The following is a 20,270-nucleotide window of genomic DNA, read 5'->3' as shown; positions in this document are numbered from 1 at the left end:
GCTGACTGTTGTTCCAGTGCAGTTAAAAAACCAAGCACTAAATCAAACCCTATCACTGCAGATTTATCATTGCAGTCTCCTAATTAGTCATGTAGCTGAAAAAGTATGATGTGATAGCCACAAGACAAAGTGAACAACACATCATATTTCCAGATGACTATCAGTCCAAAGATTGCGCAATATTTTTCCTGATGGTGACTGCACAATTAACATGCTGCCCATGTTCACTTAACATTAGAAAAAACATCACCAGCATGACATAATCACATCTCAAAGGTCCACATCTAACATTCCCCTAATATTAATGACAGTACAGGTTATTAGGCAGGTATTGAAATACATCAGTTGTCAAACAATTACTCCCAGAAGGGGGACTGAAAATGCATACAGTTAATGTATTACATGCAAATTATCACTGAACTGCAATTCTGCCATGTGATCAAAAACACCAGTAGCTAGTGGAAGTTTTACAGTTCTCTGAACAACAAACAGAATTTTCCCAGCAGTTTGGGTCACACACACAGCTTCATTACGGTTTCCATTTCCATGTGCTTATTGGCTGCTCCCCCAAATTCTTCTTTGGAGCTGAAATTGTCTGTTCTCTTTTTTTCCCAGCTTCTATTTCTTATTCTTGTTCTGAGACTAATGCAGCAAGTTTCATGGGATATCCAAGCAAAGACACAGTTACCAATACACTTCTAAAACAGTATATGTGTGAAGAGTACTTCTCTGCAAACTCAACTATCCTGCAAGACATTTTTTTCAAAGTGAGATTGGACTCAGGGGACTGGGTGAGCTCTAGAACAAAGCAAGTTCCATTTGTTAGTTATGTCTGATGTAACTGTTTTGTTAAATATTTCCTTTTCCCAACATTTTCATGTATTAATCCAGCTAGAAAGGGCTCTTGGTCTTGGAAGACACTCTTATGCTTTAGAAAAAACAGCATCTAAAATACAGCTTTGACGATGCTTCATCCAGAAAAAGGAATGTTTTGAAATAATCAGATGTTTCCTATCCAGGATCAGAAAATGCCAGAGTTTTCTGTTTCTATGCTGCTTTATTCCAGCTGATCTAGAATGACAGATAGCAGCTAATGATTTTTTCTCCTAGCAGAGTCTCTAACCCCAAATGCTTTATATCACTGCAACCTTTTCTAGTCGTTCTCATGCAGTAAAATGCTGCATGCAGATACCATACCAAGACTTTTTCTATAAATCATTAAAATAGCACTTTCATAATCTTACAGGGAAGGTTATCTTCAGCATCTACCATTAATAATCACAACTTAGCACTGTTGCTACTGGGAAAAAAAGTGCAACTATACACATTTTTTAGATATAAAAATGCCAGGTGGATGAGACAAGAGCTGAATTATTCTGGATTTTGTGTACATCATCTATCTGCCACTATTTTATTTGTACAAATGCATTCAATTACTTTGGAAGCAAGAGAACAGTCAGACTCACAACCTTATGAATAAACTAGTGTCCAATTCACAAAAGCCATGTTAAAGCTGCAGTAATCAGAGCCTTGACCACAATGCATAATTTTGAAGATATATTTTTCTTTACCAGGCCTTTTCTAATAGCTGTGTATTAAACCAAGAATGTCCAATAGTTGCCTGCATTTGTTTAATGAGCTGACTCTTTGTTTGAAAGCTAGACATCAAAAATCCTAACCTAATATGTTTGTACAATGTCCAATATAAAATGAGCAGGGTCTCAAGTTGTTCCATAATTCCAAAATTTTTCAGTCAGTATTACTTAACACAATTCTTAGAATACTAAGATAAGGTTCTATCCTTTCTCTCCTCATTGCACAGCCTTTGCAACCATTTAAAAATGCAGTTTGCGTCTTGAAGACAATGAATCAGGCATCCAAATTTTAAAGACAATTACTTCTGTTTTATGTCCCCTTATGGTTCTTCATGTCTTGGAAACTCCATGCCTGGTGTGCACTACCCTGTTCCTGATGTAGTACACATGTAGGACACTTCCACCTCAGCGGAAGTGCCTGCTGAGCACATTCAGAAACTGGCAAGCTCACTTGTACAGTTAGGACCCCACTTCTAAGAGGAACTGTACTCCTGCAGGTAAACATAGTAATTTGATGAATATTTACACAATTACAGAATGTACTGAGTCAGAAGGGACCCTCAAGGATTATAGAGTCACACACCCAGCCCTGAATAGCACCATCTCCAAGAGTCATATCACATGCCCAAGAGTATTGTCCAAATGTTTCTTGAACTCTGTCAGGCTTGGTGCTGCGACCACTTCCCTGGGGAACCTGTTCTAGCACCCAACCACCCTCTGGGAAGAACCTTTTCCTAATATCCACCCTAAACCTCTCCTAACACAACACCTCATGGACTCTAACCTTTAATAATTACTGTAATTTTCTATAAGATGGATTCTTTGCCCTACATGATTAATTACTCCAAAATGTAGACAATTCATAGATTTGTCACAATTTTCCATTAAGAACTAAAAACAAATACTAATTTTAAATTGTCTTTTATTTCCTATTAATTTTTAGACTAACAAATATCCACTAGAAAACAACTATTACAACATATTTAGAACCTTACATTTAAAACTTACATAGCAAATTTAAAATTTCTTTTAGATATCAACAGAATACTGGAAGTGGCATTAAAAATTATGTTTTTCCTTCTACTGAAGTAGAAGCTTTTGAATAAGAACCTTGTAGCAGAGGTCAGTTTAAAACCAGAGAAATTACATTAGAGTATTCTGTAAAATAAGTATACACATAAAGCTCCATTTAAAAAAAAAAACTGTAAGAAATTACAATTTTTTTTTTATTGTAAGCCAGACGTCCTGATTCAATCAAGACAAACTCCTGTCTCTCACCTTCAGTTTTTCAATAGAATATACAAATACCCACTCCCACAATCCTTTATTCCGAGGGAAAAGAGGACACAAATCTATGAAGTATGGTCTTAGCACAAAGGCTTTGGAAAAATTGTCTCTAGTAATTAAATGAACAGCTTTCAGAAACTCTTAACCCTACTGTCTATGAGAATGTGGCATGGGAACTGCACTGAGCTATGATGGCTGATAACTAGAGAAGACAGAAAACCACCCAGAAAATATCCTTGCATAGCTGGAAAATTAGTAAAATTTTAATCCATTTCTTTAGCAAGTTCTTGGATGTCGTTGTTGTATGACAAGCTGTTGCAACACGTTTTCTGTGGGTGTCGCCACCATACTCCTTACATTTCATATCTGCAATAAAACCACGCTTTTGCTTAGAGAGACTGAAATACTGAAAGCGGAGCAAGACATTCTGTGCCCTAGTTCAGGTCTAGGCCGCAGGCAGCCCCTTTTGGTGCACCCTGAGCGAGAGAAGCGCGAATGCCGAGCCTCGCGAGCTGTCCGCTCTGCCGCAGCCTGCGGCTGGAGACTCCGGGGCAGCCGCGAGGAGGCCCCGGCCACGGCCGAACGCCTTCGGGAGTCCCGCCCCAGCCCTCGCCAGCCATACCCCAGGCCGCCTGGCGCTCCTGCCCGAGGCCACGGAGGCGCCCGAGCCTCCCGAGCCGTGGCGGCCCCGCGGTGCTGTGCCCGGCCCGCAGACCCGGGCCCGCTCAGCCAACGGGCCCTGCGGCCCTGCGGAGCGCCAGCCCGGCCCGCGCGGCCCAGCTCCCACGGGAACCCTTGATCGGCCAGCAGGATGGTTACACAGACAGTGACTAATTAGTTTTTCTTAGAGAACAACGGAACAGAAGTTCAAGCGTATATAACATTAGTAAAACATTTTTTCTCAAAAGAATACCCTCTACAACAGCTGAAGGGTTGTTTCACCCAAACATTGCTGAATACCAATAGATCATGTCTGCAGAGTAGTGTCTGCTAAATTACACTACATAAAGGTGGAAAATTTAACATATGACATGTTGACAGTTCAAGGCATTTCCAAAGCTAGAAAATGCCTTATTTTTACTTTAAAAAGGGCGTTGTTTGAATCAAGCACTCTAAGTTTCACTGAAAGTCCTGCTGCCCAAATACACGACCAACTTTTGCACTTGGTTACTAGTATTCAGTATGATATTAGAATACAAAAATAAAACCATTCAGATGGGGATTTGGTGAGTCATGACTACAGCTGCTTTAACAGAGATTAAAATTTATGTTTATTTAACATTGTACATAAGACACATCATTATGAATGCCTTACTTTCTGAACAGTCTCTGTACAGCATACTTTCTGGTATAATGAACAAAGCACCAGCTCTCCCCCTGGTTGTTTCTGAACCATTAGATATGCAGTGACAATTAAGAGTTTGTAATGCTATGTCAATTAGATCCAGTATTTTAACAGGCAGGCACATTACATTTATTTTTCCTTCATTTCTCCCACTTACTGTAGGATGTGCTCTGTAGTCTTAGCAGTTCTAACAATGGCTCTGTGTCTGCAACAGTGAATGTATTCTCAAAATTATAATACAGGCAGATGTAATTGAAGAATTTATTTCAGCAAATACAGTTGCTTAGAAAGGGTTAGAAGTCACCATTTATTCCAAGTTTTTTTTTATTTATTAATAAAAACAGTCTTCTACTGTATTCTCTATTTTGTCTTCATAAGAGAAAATATTCTGGAATCAAAAGCTTGGCTTTACACAAAGCCAATTGTGTTCTTAGACTAAAGAAGAGGACTGCAACTACTGATGCTTTCTGTTTCTACAGGCTTCTAAAGCTAAGTTGGTCTGTATCCTTTAAGTCAGGTTCGATTCCTAGGACTGTTAGCAAATAAATAATCCAGTATTAGCTACAGGTTTTTATTCCTCAAAGGAACTTGTTGGCATTTCCAATATACACAATTAATCAGAAATCGTTACACACTAATGTAATGTAATGTAATGATTGTTACACAGAAAACAATGTCTTCATACATTTCATTATTAGGTGTAACAACAAAGAAATTATTATTTGAATGGTGATCTGAAAACTGTTTGAATAATTTCGGATGTAAGAGGACTAAGTTTGGAAAATTTCATGTTAGCTAGATATCTGTAAAAACTGATACACAGTGACTCCTAAACCTATACACAGACTGACTTGCAATGCTACTACCAGGCGCTGTGCAGTAAGAGAAAAGGTTGTTTCTAGGAAACAACCTATTTCTGCCGAAGCAGGTGTCAAGTTAGTGTCTAAAGCACAGAGCTGGCTCAGATTCCCCCTCAATTTCAACAGAAAAATACATTATATGCTCATTGCATAAGACTAGGTTTATTATAACTAGTTCGAAGATTTTCCAGTTTGTGATGGGTAACCTAACCCTAATTTGAAACTTGTCTTCTATTGCTGTTGGTGTATCAATTTTGAACAAAGCAATTGCATAATGACACTTTTTGTCACCTTTATTTACCTAGCATGCTACTTCCTTTGCAGTTGAGCAGACTGTTCTGCTAAGAGAGCAATCCCTTTGTAATAGGGAGATCTTCATGGAATTCTTCTGGCTGAAAAATAAGTAGAACATGTTCAAGGATTCGTAAGTGCAGTTTCCATTATCTGTGCCCTCCAATGTTCCAGGTACTGTAATATGTTTCCTTCTGTTCTGTCAATGTCCTTCAACCCTCATTCCCCCACATCCTAGTTCACATTCTTAAGTAGTTCTCCATCCTGAATCCCAAATTATTCTCCCTTCTCTTCCTAACGACATTTTTATTGCCATTCTGCTGCCATATATGAAATGAGACTGCTCCTGAGTGACAGGTTTCCATTCTGTTCACCCTTAGAGATAAAAATGTTTTATACTTTTTTAATGTGGAGAACTCATCCAAAATCAAAAGGCTACTTAAGAAGGTACATAAAGACCAATCAAATAAAGGGACTACTGCATACTAAAACTGCTTGCTATACCTTAGAATGCATAGCACTAATTAAATATCTCGGTGAGCAGTAGCATTTGTCTAGCCTCCTCTGAAATGGTGTCATTTACACTGCACCATTGCCCATTAAAGTAAAATTAGTTCTTCATGTCCATTAAAACATTTTGCCAGTCAAGAGTCAATCTGTTTGGAAGCCTATCACAGAAAATAACTGCTAAGAGTGAAATCAACATTCCAACAATATTGTAAATTATGTAAGGTAACCAGAAAGTAATTTGAAAAATTAGAGATGTTATGCAGAAACAAGCCTGTGTTGACAGAGATAAATAAAAGGAAATGTCAAAAAAAGGACTGTTCATAAGAAGAAAAATATTCATTTTGATAAACATTCCTTTTCTGGGTATAATTCAGCATTATGAATTTGGAAGTTGAGATTCTAAATCTTGCAAATCTTTTTTAACTTGCTCAGTTAAAATGACAGGTATCTCTATGGATTCCACAGGAAAGGGCCCAGGGTAACTCTTTCCTGTAAGTTGAATGAGACTTGAACTAGTCTGAAATAGTGGTTCAGAAACTTCATCTTTCTCTACTGCTTCTAAATTGTATCTTCTCATTTCTTTTTTTATAAGACAGATGGAGTTCTTAAAGAGCAACTTAAAATATGTGTGGCAATTACTACAGAAATTCCAAGAAAAGCTGCAAACATATGCACTGAAAATAGCAAGAAATCTTGACTTTCTCTCATGTTTTAAGCAGCAGACCTTATGCTAGAGAAACTGATGCCAAAGATAAGTTCAGTCAAAGATCAGAAGTTTTTTGACTGCCCTTTTACTATTTTCTGGAAGGTTTTCTCTACTCTAGTAACCCAGTTTAGACTCACCTAAGGTGAAGAGACAGATCTATAAACTGAACTAGGGGCTTTAAAAAAAAGGTAAATAAGCAGACTTAAGGGATCCTGATACAAGCAGACCACATGGACAGTAATGTAAAAGCTGAGATCACTATCAGTAAGCCAAGAAGAAAACAGGACTGTTTGACAGATACACTTGCCTGGTGGGTGAGACTTGGTTTCCAGTCTCAGAGTACTGATTTTATGCTAAAGAGCTCTCAGAAAAAAAAACCCAAAGCAAATGAACAAAACAAAGGGGAGAAAAAACCCCAAACAAACTCACAAAACAAACAAACAAACAAACAAACAAACAAACAAACAAAAACCCCAACAAACAAAAAAAACCCCAACAAAACCAACTAACAAAAAAAAAGAAAAAAACCACAAAAAACCCCACAAAAGCTCTGAAACTAACTCATTCAGGACTTTCCTTGGCCTTTTAGCCAGAGCATCCTCATATGGGAACTACTCTGTTGAGATTTTTACAGCAGTAGAGCTCTTCTGAATGTTTGCCTATTTGGACTCCCCAATCACCTAAACAAGACTTATATCATTGCTAAGAAAATGAGCAGTCTGCTATAGCAGAGTTTCTTTTTTTTATGTGCTGCTACCAGGATGGCAGGACTGTGGGGTTTTATTGTTTGGTGCTAGTTTTTTGTTTGGTTGCATATTCAAATAGGACTGATCAAATGTTTTAGAATGCTTATGTTTTCAGCTTTCCAGACTTCTTTCCCTGTCAATGCAACAATAGCAATATTTTTTCTTCAGCTTAAAAGACACAACACCAGATGTCCATCTAAACTGCAATTAATGGGGCTTGATTAATGATTACGTGGAATAAAAAAATCTTCTGGAGGGAAAAAAAGGAAGGAATGAAAAAAATAGAGTGGAAAGCAAGCGGAAATGGAAACAATCAGGTAAGCAAGGGAAACAGGAACAAGATGATGCAGAAGGGTAAACTGAAGAACAACCTGTAGCACAAGTGTAAGAGAGTTTATAAGACTGATCAGGTATCCAAGAACAGCAGTAAATTATCCATATGCCTTTCACGAAAGACAAGTCCAGCACAAGTTGTATTTAGTAGGCAACCTAAAGGCATTAAGTTAAAATTGGCCTTTGGTTATCCTGACAGCTGCAAAATGGAATAAACTATTCAAAAAATCAATTTCTGAATCAAAATTTTGAAACTAAAGCACAGGAATTTTGTCATTAACAGCAGTGTGCACTGAAAGAAGTTCAAATCAAACATACATTTCATATTATGATTTACAAAGGGCTGTTTTTTGAATCTTAACCATAAGCAATAATTTCTTTTAATGCACCTAACATTTTCCAACTAACAATACACTCCCATCCACTGAATCCACTGAAGTCAAACTATAACTGCAGTAAACTGTGCATAAATGAGAATTTGATACCACAATATGTTATTACTTGATTTGATTTCTGGATAATACACTAATTAAATTATTCCTGAATGCTAACAACAAAGACAGAATCCTAAAGATAATGACCATGTAGTGGTAAAATGCAGAATTAGATTACATATATATCCTGAATGCTTTAGAAAATGCAATGAGGAATTTGACTGAAGGAAAATTACCTGAAATATAACCATATATTTTCCTATTATTAATAGACAAATAGAGTACCTTTTGTGAGACATCTCAATCACTAAACCTAATTAAAGTTTCTATAAAAACTGAAAGGATTAATACAGATTAAATGGGACAAGTTGGGAATACTAGGACACAGAAGACTGACTTTCTAGTCTCACATGCCAGAAGGCTGCTCCAAATTATTATTCTATTATAAGGATGGAAGCCAATGTTTTTCAATTCCAGGCTTTTTTAGACATACCAATAAATTATCCTCAGTTTCTCTTCCTGCTTCACTACAGGCTAGGAAAAAAAAATTAAAATTTACTTGAGTTGTGATTACTGTCCTAATAGGAAAATTAAATCAGTTTGCCAGTGACTCTGTAGTCTTGCAAAACACTTTTAACTATGTGTTTGTTGATTATTTTATGCCAAGACATGGTTTTCCCCTTTCCCTCACAGTGATTTGGACACCTCTCTGGCTAAGCCCTACTTTATTAGGCAACTTGTGCTGGAACACTGAAGCAACTATGTGCCTTCACAGAACATATAAAAGCCATCATTCAGACTTAAGGAAAAAAAACAAAACATGGCAGTGGATTGGCCCCCCATTCTTTAAATACTTCCCACCTACTAGAGAATTCAAGCAAAAAACAGTTCCACAGTGCACATTCCAACCTACTGATATTTCCAGAATAGAAGTGTTTCAGTTGTTTGGCAAAGTGCATTGCCAGGAATAAATACATCAAGCCAACCAGAGCTTGCATTAGGTATTAAGACCTGTTATTTCTGTGATACTCTGACATCTTGTCACAGTATCAATACAATTACATTTACAATTGCTTTGAGTGCTACTGGGAAATGGTCCTGAAGCATGAATAACTTCTCACACATTCTGCAAGTCTCCCATCTTGAGCAACACACCAGTCATTTGAACCTAACAAACAAGAGGCTTCCTTTACCAAATAAACATGTCCTCATCTTTTTCTAGTACATGGCAACATTCTTCTTAGTACTTCTAGAGGAAGATTTTCTCATGGCCAAAAGATTTCTTTTATTACAGATTCAGCACGTTAACTCAGCAGAAGATTTGGAAAAGATTTGCAAACAACTTTCAACTGTATAGAAAATCTGCTGCAAAGTGCTTTCTACCTAGTTTCACGAAAGCTGCAAAACAAATTAACAAAATCACCTCCAACAACTTCTTGAGCAATGTTTATCAGCACTGAGGTTTTGCCAAAGAAAATGGGAGGCTTTCTACACGGGTCCCATCATGCATTACAGAGGATTCACAGCTGGAAGTTAAGTACAAACTTCTCCTGAGAGAAATCTTGCGTTCTAAATACAATTATATTTTGGCAATCTGCAATTACCTTTAAAAAGTTCTGATGGTGAAATATGCTGCAAATACAACTCAGTAAAAAGCTTCGGATTCCTTGCTTTTTGCTCATATTTATTTTGATGTAGGTCAGATTTGTAGAATTGAAACCATTAAAGTGAGAATAGGAAGGAAAAATCAAAATTCCACTTAAAACAGGCCAACAGTGAAGAAGTATGTGATAAACTAAAACTACTTGTATTTTGTAACAAAAAGACAGATTGACAGAACAGAGATAGAAAAACAGAAAATAATGAAAGACAAAGCAGACACTTCAGATGCATAGATGATGTCTAAATAGATGCCTGTTATGACATCAGCTACAGTACAGGAACTTGACATCTCTACTAATAATTTGCATAAACTTTCTTTATCCTTGCAGGGATGCAACCTCACAATTATTTAGAAGCATCTGCATTAGTAACATTAGCAGCATTTGGTTGAGGGATTGTGTCAAATGGTCAGGAGGAAGCTGTGAGTAACCACAACGTAGCCTACCACAGCTTTTGTAGTGCATCCGAAGCAGCAGAGAAAGACAACATAATAAGTAGTTGTCATCAAATGTAAACATAGCCCACAAAAATATAAGTACATTATTTATTCTTCTAATCAAATATTTAGCTGTCATCTATCTTTGAAAAAGAAAAGGTAAGGACACAGGTGAAGAGTAAACCAATCCCAGTTCTAAGTGGAAATCATGTACAATAGCATAGCAAGGGAAAGCAGACACATATGCCTTTGCCCTTCATTACACTAATCATGAGTGATACCAAGGTTAAAATGCCCTAACATCAGGAAAACACGTTTTAAGGTACTGCACACCTATCCCAAGGCTTTGCAAGTGCTCGTCAGGTCTGCATGAGAGGATAAGCAGAGGCCAAGACCAGTGCAAGCATGTGTAAAAGGTCAAAACAGCACACAGCTATACAGACTACAGCTGTAAGTGCTCCCGAAAGGCTCTTGGGATCCCACAATGAGAACAGAATCCACTTCCTCTTTCAGTTTCATTTATTATGCAGGCTACAAGTGGAATTTTACCAATAAACAAGAGAATCTTTCCAAACGCATAGCAGTCTGTAGTAAGGACCACTGTCATTCAGTTGCCTTTGGTTGGTTGGGCAACTATAACTTATTATTTTAAAGGCAAAATCAATACAGGCAAATTCAATACTTTAAAGCAAACTCACTGCAGGATGCCTTTTAAAGATCATCTTTGGTACAGACATAAAACTATGACACTTTGCCTGAAAGTATAACAGAAAATGGTTAGAGACAACACCACTAAGTGCATGCCCATTAGGACTAGTCAAATCTAATGAACTTTAAATTCCCACGTTGAGTGCAATATTATCATTAAATGATCCCACTAACTGAACTGACCCAACAGTTTAAAACAAGTGAAAAAAAAGTGACCAAAAATACATTAATTGACCATCCACATCCCCCAGGAGTCACTCTGTGGGGGAAAAAAAGAAACACTTCTCCACACTGTTCCTTTACCATGCCATCATTTCTTACTATATTTTTCTTATACTTTCAAGTGACACAGAGCATAAATAAACAATGTTTGCAGGTTTTCTCATATCTCTTATTCTGGCAGTGGTTACAGTGTACACAACAGGGAAGAGTCTTGGAAAAAGCTCTTGGCAGTTGCGGGGTTTATTTTTTTCCTGCTTGCAGAGCCATATTTCCGGGTGTACTATACAGTTTCATTGATAGTCAGTGGCTCAGAATTCTAGTGCACTTGTTTGTTTATAGATTCACTTGATTTGGGATTACTTTCACTTTGTTAAGAAACTTTCACCGATTTCTCTTCCTATTCTGCTTGTCAGTATCCCAAACCACTCATTCACTATCTACGGATTTTTGATTCCCTCAGTTGAAAGGAAAACCTTTCATTATAAAAGGATTAGAAGAAAAAGACAAGTTTCCAGTAGCTGAGCTCTCTTTATTATCTTCTTTACAATTCCAAAATAAGCTTCCAGACAGCTGCCAAGATGGTTGTTTTTCTTCCAACTAGACATCAAAATGGTGGCTAACCTCAAGCTTGTGGATTGGTGTTACATGGCTCTTGCCACAACAATTAGTCGCTTGTGAAGAGCCTATCAGCATAAATTAGCAAGGATCTGCTCTTCATGAACTAAGTAACTAGAAATACAATATAATGTAGCATTATGTTACTTGCTTTCCAAATGATATTATGTATTCCTAGTTGTAGTAATTCTGTTAGCAATATATATATATGCATATTATATACATATTTACTTAAATACACACATATATATGTATGAAAGAACTGTATTATCTCACAAATCCTACACAAACCTTTAAATTACTTATGGGGTAAATATTACATGAGTTCAAGCGTATTGGTCACAGGGCACATAATTTCCCTGTTTATAGCAGTTGCCTAGATGCTAGCACAGATATTGCATTGTACTGAAACCAACAAAAAGGCACATTCACGGATACAGCTTATTGCCTTTTGTCTGACAGAACAAAACAACAGTATAGGAATTATTTATCATTCTGCCGGGGAGGGGGTGGAATCTAAAAGTAAATACTGTATTTTGCTACATTTAGCTATCAACCTGATAATCTCCAAGAAATTATAACTCTTACAGAAGAATATCAATGATGAAAAGACCAGCTAATTTTTATGTAATATCTACTACAAATAATCTTATATAATAAATACCAGAGGTATTATTCCACATATTAATTTATTTCAAAGTACACGGATTATAAAGGACACCAATTCAGCTACCAAATTTCACAGCACATCAGCTTGTACAAGTCTAGATGATCTGCATGCAGTACTTTCTTCTATATGCAATCAGCTATGCAGAAGAGATAATTATGTGGTATCCCAGCTCACTCATGTTAGAGTTCCTCTTTCTGGTGAAACATATTCCTAAAGCACAAATGGGTTTCCACCCTTATCACATCAGAAGTACACACTAAATCATGTATTTTAACAGGTATCTACTGGTTAAAAGTAGGTACAAGCATGGGACTTCCTGCTGGAGAAGTAATCCCATCTTTGGGAACCTTAATCAGTGGTCCTCTTTAGGGACCTTTTCTTCATTTTCTTGGCAGATGTCACAGGTCAATCAAAGGCATCGTTCCAGGTTTTAGTAAAACAGAAGACCTTTGACTTCACAGTACAGTCACTTGCTGCAGCTCTCTTCAGCACAATCTAGGAGGGAAAGGATGATTTCATTTATGTGGAATGAGGCTGGAAAAATGCAAATATCCCTTAGTTAGAAGGAACAGTCAGATGTATCCCATCTCTGCCCATAAAAAGTTGCCCATAATTTGTATGGGCTTGTGGACAGCACTGAATTTCTACATCAGCAGTAGACACTGTGTGATTACCCCACAAGCAAGAGAGATTTCCTCTTGGCTACTTTTATTTCTGGGTGCTTATCGCATTCCAGCTGCTGCAAAGTGCCACAGCAGATGAATATGAAAAGAAAAAAACGCGTGATGCTTCATATAGATTGCAGCTCTATTATTTGGAATGGCAGGTATAAAGCTATTTATATCTATACCTGCAGAGAAGTGAATTCCAGAGACTGGAATTCCAGTATCATAAAAGTTTGGCACCAACAAATTTAGACTGAACAATATGAAAAGAAGAATAAAAAGCAGAAACATTCTGCCTAAAGGTCTTTTGTCCAAAATTATTCTCAGTCACTGTTGGGATCTGTTGCCTAAGAATACTTAGATATCTAAGACATCCACTTAACTCTAACTGTTACCAGACATTTATTCCCTGTAATCCTAGCAAAAATAAAACACAGGTGTATTATTTTTTTCCCATTTTTTATTAGACTTGTCACCACTTTCCTACACCATCTTCATGGACTTTGCGTCCTGTGTATCACACCACCTCCCAAGCAAGTGTTCACAGAAAATGAAGTTGGAAAGAACTTTGAAAGGTTATTCTGTTAGTCTTCTTACAGGATTTCTTGGGTACTCCTTCACTGATTCCTCAACCTATGACTGAAACACCTTCTTCAAAGTTCCAAATGAATCAGTACAAGTTACATATGTTGAAATCTAAATGTCCAGGTCCACTTATATATTGTACAGTGCACAGTCATCACATTTTCCTTACCTTCACTGTAAAAAAGTAAGGTCGTTAAAATATTTGGGTATTTACCTTCCCTGTATTAAACAAATCAGAGTATTATTCCATAAAACACACCTTATCCATAACCTCACAGGAAAGCTCTTACATTTATGAGCTTTATTAGTCCTAAGTTAATGTAATTTACACCATCCTGCTCAATGCTTCGGTATTATTAGAATATTAGACAGTAATGACACACTGACTCCCTGACATAATACCCAGATGCTAAGGAATTACATTTACAGATTTTGTAAATCTGACTGGCTCTGAGCCAGATACTAGCAACAGGAAACACAAACACAGTTAAGCAACTGTGAATATGACATGCCTTTACACTTTAGGAATGAATGCAGAGCAAACAGATTTCCTCATACCCAAGTGAAGATCAGTTACTGAATATACTAAATCACCTCCACATTTCTGTGTGTTTAACTGTAGCATCATTTTTTCTTCTGAACAGATGATTATGGCAAATTTATTTTATTTTTGCTTATTATGCAACAGTAACAACTGATTAGCCTGTGCAGAATGAGTTATTTATGACTCTAATATAAGGATACAGTGTAAAGAAATACAGGCCTGGTAGAACAGGAGAGACTGTGAGAAACAGAGATGCAAGACTGTATGGTAATATATTATACAGGCTTGGGATGGTAGTAGAATTTCCCCTCAACTATGTATTACTATCCTGCTTGTCAAAAGATATAACCAAGTTTAATTAGTCAGCAAGAAGCCTAGCTTATTAAGCACCTTCCAGATAATGTTCAGTGACAGTTATACATAACCCACTCAATAGTGTATAACTGTGCATAACAGTTCCATTAATCTCCTTACTTATATATGTTCTGACTGGATGGTCCTTGCTTATGGTTGAGCCAATACCTTACTACCAAGAATGGCTCAGCTTAAGTCAATAAGCTAAAAGATGTACAACACTCGGGTGCTAAAAGAATAACAAATACAGAACCTGGATGCTTTCAGATACTCTAGAAACTTAATTGGACTGGAATATGCAGTAATTAATTTGGCTCAAGAAATACAAAGAAGTGCTAGAGCACTAGATGAGGAAAAACTGTATTACTTAAATCCTACCAGTTTTATTGAATATTCACTTACCCACCAAAACGTCTCTGGTATGCAGTACTTTTCATATTTTCATAGAACCATAAAATGGTTTGGGTTGGAAGGGACCTTAAAGCTCATCTCATTCCAACCCTAGGCCATGGGCATGGACACCTTCCACTAGACAGGTTACTTAGAGTCCCATCCGACCTGGCCTTAGACACTTCCAGGGATGGCACAGCCACAGCTTCTCTGTGCAACTTGTTTCAGCATCTAATCACCCTTGCAATAAAAAATTTCTTCCTTATGTCCAACCAAAGTCCTCTTTCAGTTAAAAACCATTCCCCCATTGGGGAAAACAAAAAGGAAAAAAAAAAAATTTTCTCCATCTTTCTTTTAAACCCCCTTTAAACATATCAAAAAGCTGAACAATCTCAACTCTTTCAGCCTTTCCTCATAGCAGAGGTGCTCCAGCCTGCTAATCATCTTTGTGGCCCTCCTGTGGACCTGCTCCAAGATCCCTGTCTTTCTTGTGTTAGGAATGCTGGAGACAGATGAAGTACCTTCACATGGGGTCTTACCAGAGTGGAGAGGCAGAATTATCTCCCTCAATCTGATGTCTCACCTCTTTTCATGCAGCCCAGGACACAACTGGCTTTCAGGGTTGCAAGTGCACATTGCCAGGCCATGGCCAATTTTTCATCCACGAGTACCCCAAGTCCTTCTTCTGCAGCACCGCTCTCAAACCATTCATGCCCCAGTTTGTGCTGATAATGGGGATCCACCTGACCCAGATGTAGGACCTTGTACTTGGCCTTGCTTGACTTCAAGCAAGATCCTCAAGCCTGTCATGGCCCCCCTGAATGGCATCACTTCCTTTTAGTGTATCAAGTGAATCACTCACCTTGAAGAATCTGCCTTTGTTGTTTATAAATGCTGTGAGGAATCCTTGAGATTCCAAGGAAAGAAGTTTAGGACATCTATTCCTCTGAAAATAACCAGTGGCTGGCAAAGACAACAAAGTCAAGAGAATAACTATTACAGCAACCTACTGGACTTTCCACTTTATAAGTCCTTAACATCATGGGATCTAACAAGGGAAAGAACCTTGCTTCCCAACCCAAGAGTAGAGTAATTGCTCAAGATTTCTGCAACTGTAGTAACACAATAAACATTACCAATATTAATATCCATACATGCAAATGAACTAAAAGGAAGTAAACACACTAATGAAACAGCTCAAATAGCAAAAATTCTACAATTCTTCAGAATGCTGCCTTCCTCCCTAAAGGTGAATAAAAAGATTAACTCTTTCTTACACACTTAATATACCTTCAAAATGAAGTTTAAAAGATTACTGGATTATGACAGTGAAACACTTGGTATCGCTCATCATGACTTTACTAGAGTGTTCTTGTTTCAGTAAGTCTACTTACTGAACTCTATTAGAAAGCTATTTTTCCCTTCCTGAATACTGTGTTCCTGCTCTTCTTTTAGAATAATACTTCCACTCTTTCTGCCATCAGTGCTGAATATCTCTGACCCTAGGCCTACACTCTCTCTCTCTCTCTGCAGTAACCTGCAAAACCATTTGAATAACACAGGAGTAGAAAAAGGCTCTCAGAAGTCAAACGATTTCAGACTCACCAATTTTTATTTCCTTTTAGCCTTGTGGCTTGTCTTCCCTCCCTAACGGCTTTTGGTTTTAATTTCCCTTTTTCGAAGGAAGCCAAGCCATGGATTTTCCTTTAGTCAGATCAAGGTTCAGACCATGGCAGTGAACTAAAAAACAGATTTTTCCAAGGTGTAAACATGTCATACAGCATGCCTGTGGTACCGTGGCAAAGGCTGCTGCACCAAGCCACGTTTACCCTTTTGCATAACTCGGCTCACTGCTCATCCTGGAGCAGCAGACCTGCCCTAAGGGGGTTTGCTCATTCTGCACGTTTGTTTTGCCATAGAAATCTCACCCTGGAAGAGGAAATCGGCTTTACAGCGACACCTTCAAACAAGCTAAGCGGCTTTACAAACCCCGTATGCCCCGTCGCAAATACACCGCCTTTCAAGGAGCAATGAAAGCAGAGCCCGAACGCTCAGATGAAGTTCTGCCCCCGGTGACCTTCCCGCGGCGCCGGCAGGCAGGGCCAGCGCGAAGCTCCCGCTGCACGCGCCGCCAACAGCAGCAGCCCACAGGTACCGCGGCTCAGCGGGCTCCGCCCCCGCACACCGGGGCACGCCTGGCCCCGCACAACGCTTCAGGCATCCCACAGTCGGCTCGGCTCGGCCTGCGCACCTGCCGCCCGGCCCCTCTCTGCCCCACAGCGCGGACAAAGCGGCCACAACGCACCTGCTCCCGCGGCAGGGACAGCGGCGGAAGCTCGGGGTCTGCCCGCCCCCATCCCTGCGCCCGCCGCCTCTTTCCCTGAACCGATCGCCTTGCTTGCTCTAGGCCGGGCCAGGTGCTGTGGCGTCCCGGGGTCTACCTCCGACATGGGAGACCCTGCGACCACCGCGCCCCCACATTCGCCAAGGGAAACAAACTCCGTGTGCCTCTGGCCGCCGCTGCCCGCCGGGCGGATCCGCGCTGCAAACAGGCCGGAGGGCAGTACAGGCGCCGGCCTCCCCCGCCCCAGCACCAGCGCTCGCCCCGCGCTCACCGTAGAGATGTGCGGAGGCTTCGCCCTTCCTCGCCATCGTCTCCCACTGCCCTCCGCGCCGGCACTGCCGGGGCACAGTCAGGGGCCCGGCGCCTCCGCCCGCCGCTCAGCGCGTTCTTTGTTGCCGTGATGGCATGAGAGGCGGCGGCGGCGGCCGGGAGCCTCCCGCTCCGCTCTGCCGCGGCCGCCCGCAGCACCGCCCGCACCCCACGCCCACCCTCCCGTCCCGCCGGCTCCGCGGCGACGCCTGCGCCGACCCGCGGGGGCGGTGCCGGTGCCCGGGTCGCGAGGAGGGGGAGTGCAGGCGGAGCGGCCGCGCCGCGGGCCGGCGAGGGCAGCCGGGACGGATCGCGCGTCGCCAACTTCGCTTGGGCCCAGCGGCAACTTCGGCATCCGGCGAGAGCGGGGCCGGACCCGGCGGGGCCGTACCTGGCTGGGCGGTTTCCATCCTCCCGCACCAACCGCCGCTGGCCGCAGCCGGGTGCGCTGCCCGTCTGTGCCCGTGCCCTGCGCAGAGCCCGGAGGTGTTGCCGCTGGTGGGGAGCGGCCGGCCGGCCCCGAGGCCCCTCGCCGCCCGCCCGGGCCCCGCCGGGAAGCACCTCCCTTGGCGGAGCTGTCCGTGCCGCCCGTGCTGAGCGTCGGGCCGGCCGGGCCGCCCTCGGGCAGCAGTCTCGTGCCCAGCAGCCGGCACGGGCTCCCGGGACTGGAGGAGGGCGACGCGTTCTTACGTGCTCACCGACAGCCGTGCGTCTGTCTCCCGACGGGGGGAACTGTGTTGGTTCTGGGTTGGGGCATTTTAAGGACTCAGAAAACACGATCAGTACTGAGAAATACGCATTTCTGGTCATAAAGTTTCCGTCAGTTGACATCCTCCTCTCTGCGTTTTTCTGAATGGGGCAAACGGCCACTTAGGACCAATTAGTCTGGCTACTGAAATTCTTTTACAGCACAAAACATCACTACAGCAAAAGGTCACTATATGCAGATGTCATGATCCTATTAGTCTGTTGTCACAAAGTCAAAAACACAGAGTATTTTGTAAGAGAAAACATTCTGAAATTACAGAAGTGCACCTGGTGGCCATTATTTATATTTTCAGACGTGAGCCTTAGAGGAAAAGTTACTTTCCAAGGCTTGCAAATAAAGGTACTCTTTCAAAAATTTGCTCAAGACCTCAAAAGCACATGGCTCATGTATTTATTTATGAGTAAGTTAATGTCCATAGCTCATGGTAGTTGTTGCTACGCTTGTATGGAGATGTAAACCAACCATCTGTGCATTAGTGAAGGTATGTGCCTCTTACATACATGGTCTGTGTATCATCAGGTCTTGCAGAGATAGCTAACTAGCCTTGGCTAGTTTCAAGAAAACTAAATCAGGCATATAAACGGCCTTATCTATCGTCCTAGAGGTCTCAGTTCAGGCCAGTCACTCCAATGATTACTGAATTTCACATATGTAGTTTTGTCTGGTAGTAGTGGAAATACTGCGGGGAGTCAGTCGTCTTGTCCTGTCCCCCCCATATATTGAATTGTTAGAATTTATACTTTTAAATATTATATTTTCAAATGAGTACTTGCTTTCTTCAGTCATCCCACTTCATCAGAGTATTACCTGGGCAGAGGTTTATGATTCTGTGCACTGCGCATGGTCTACAAATTCAACAAGAGCTTCTTCTTAACCTCATCCCCCCATCCTCTAGGCAACTTACCTAACCTAGCTACACAAGATCCCTGTCTGTGTTCCAGGAAATGGACCTCAAGTAAATATCTGATGGGGAAAAGGGTTGACATATTTTGCTATCTAAGAAGAAATTACTTCATCTCAGTGATGTTGACTAGGAAAACAATTCAGACAATCTCACCTACAGAAGAAAGAGCTTCTTGTGTCAAAGACTGAGTCAAATATGAGAAAAGCGGCATAGGACAGCTTTGTAAGAAGGAAGGAGGTGTATTAATGTCTTTTGGCTCATTCTGATAAGGCATGGCAACCTAAAGGTAGTAGGGCATGACCAGATTCGATAGTCAGAGCTTAAATAGCATGCTTGAGTTCTACAGCTCAGTGTTCTTCTGTTCCCCTTGTGCAGAGGAATGTATCTCTATATAACTGTATTGGTTTGGCATGGCCTCCCAGGTGCCTGGCGTTGGGCCAGTGTCAAACCACAATAAAAGCCTACCTTCAAGAATGAATATGGAATCTCAACAACAAAAAACATAGGTAATACATGTAGTATAGCCTGTTGTACAAATAAACATATAAGATATATAAATATCACATATGATATATCATAAATATGGTATATATAGTACAGAGCATATACAGTGTCTATCTTTTGTATGTACTATACAGTTTATATAATATAGAATTTATATGCTCCAGGAGAAGAAGTAACTTTTGACTTGGTTCTGACTACCAGAACCAAGAAATAACTTAAAAATACTCTAAAATAAAAGTGAAAACTTGCTGAAAATAATTCAAAAGGTTAGAATAGTGCTAAAAACTGCAAGACAGCTATTCAGATAGATAGAAGGCTATGTAAGGAGATCACTTTGAGATACAGCAGACCATCTTTGTATATTCATGTTTCTACAAAGGGCCTGAGAAAGGGCAGAAGCAAGTCACCAGGACTAGACAGAATGAAAATGGCAGTTGCTACAAACAAGGAGGAATATTCCTATATTCCTGTAACCTATCAAA

The 20,270-nt window shown here is 40.3% G+C and overlaps 1 protein-coding gene and 1 long non-coding RNA gene across 5 annotated transcripts in view; both read right to left on the bottom strand.

The window, feature by feature from the left end:
* The window catches only part of SLC44A5 (solute carrier family 44 member 5), a 61,457-nt gene extending 43,368 nt beyond the window's left edge, over positions 1-18,089 (bottom strand). For 2 of the 4 annotated variants that reach the window (XM_033067015.1, XM_033067018.1), the window contains exon 1: positions 17,574-17,769. In XM_033067015.1, the coding sequence (XP_032922906.1) occupies positions 17,574-17,610 (37 nt within the window). In that variant the 5' untranslated portion in view covers positions 17,611-17,769. Of the gene's footprint in view, positions 1-5,388; positions 5,801-17,573; positions 17,770-18,002 lie in introns of those variants that run through there. The other 2 variants (XM_033067016.1, XM_033067017.2) reach the window with 2 other exon arrangements.
* LOC116999904 lies at positions 10,068-17,565 on the bottom strand. The gene is made up of 2 exons (XR_004418644.1): positions 17,264-17,565; positions 10,068-12,915 (listed from the first exon to the last, which is right to left on the bottom strand). It is a non-coding gene; the product is annotated as an uncharacterized LOC116999904 (long non-coding RNA).
* Positions 18,090-20,270: the final 2,181 nt, after the last annotated feature.

Source organism: Catharus ustulatus, chromosome 9 (assembly GCF_009819885.2).
Source record: "Catharus ustulatus isolate bCatUst1 chromosome 9, bCatUst1.pri.v2, whole genome shotgun sequence".
NCBI classification, from domain to species: domain Eukaryota; kingdom Metazoa; phylum Chordata; class Aves; order Passeriformes; family Turdidae; genus Catharus; species Catharus ustulatus.
This window is presented reverse-complemented; position numbering and strand designations above follow the sequence as displayed.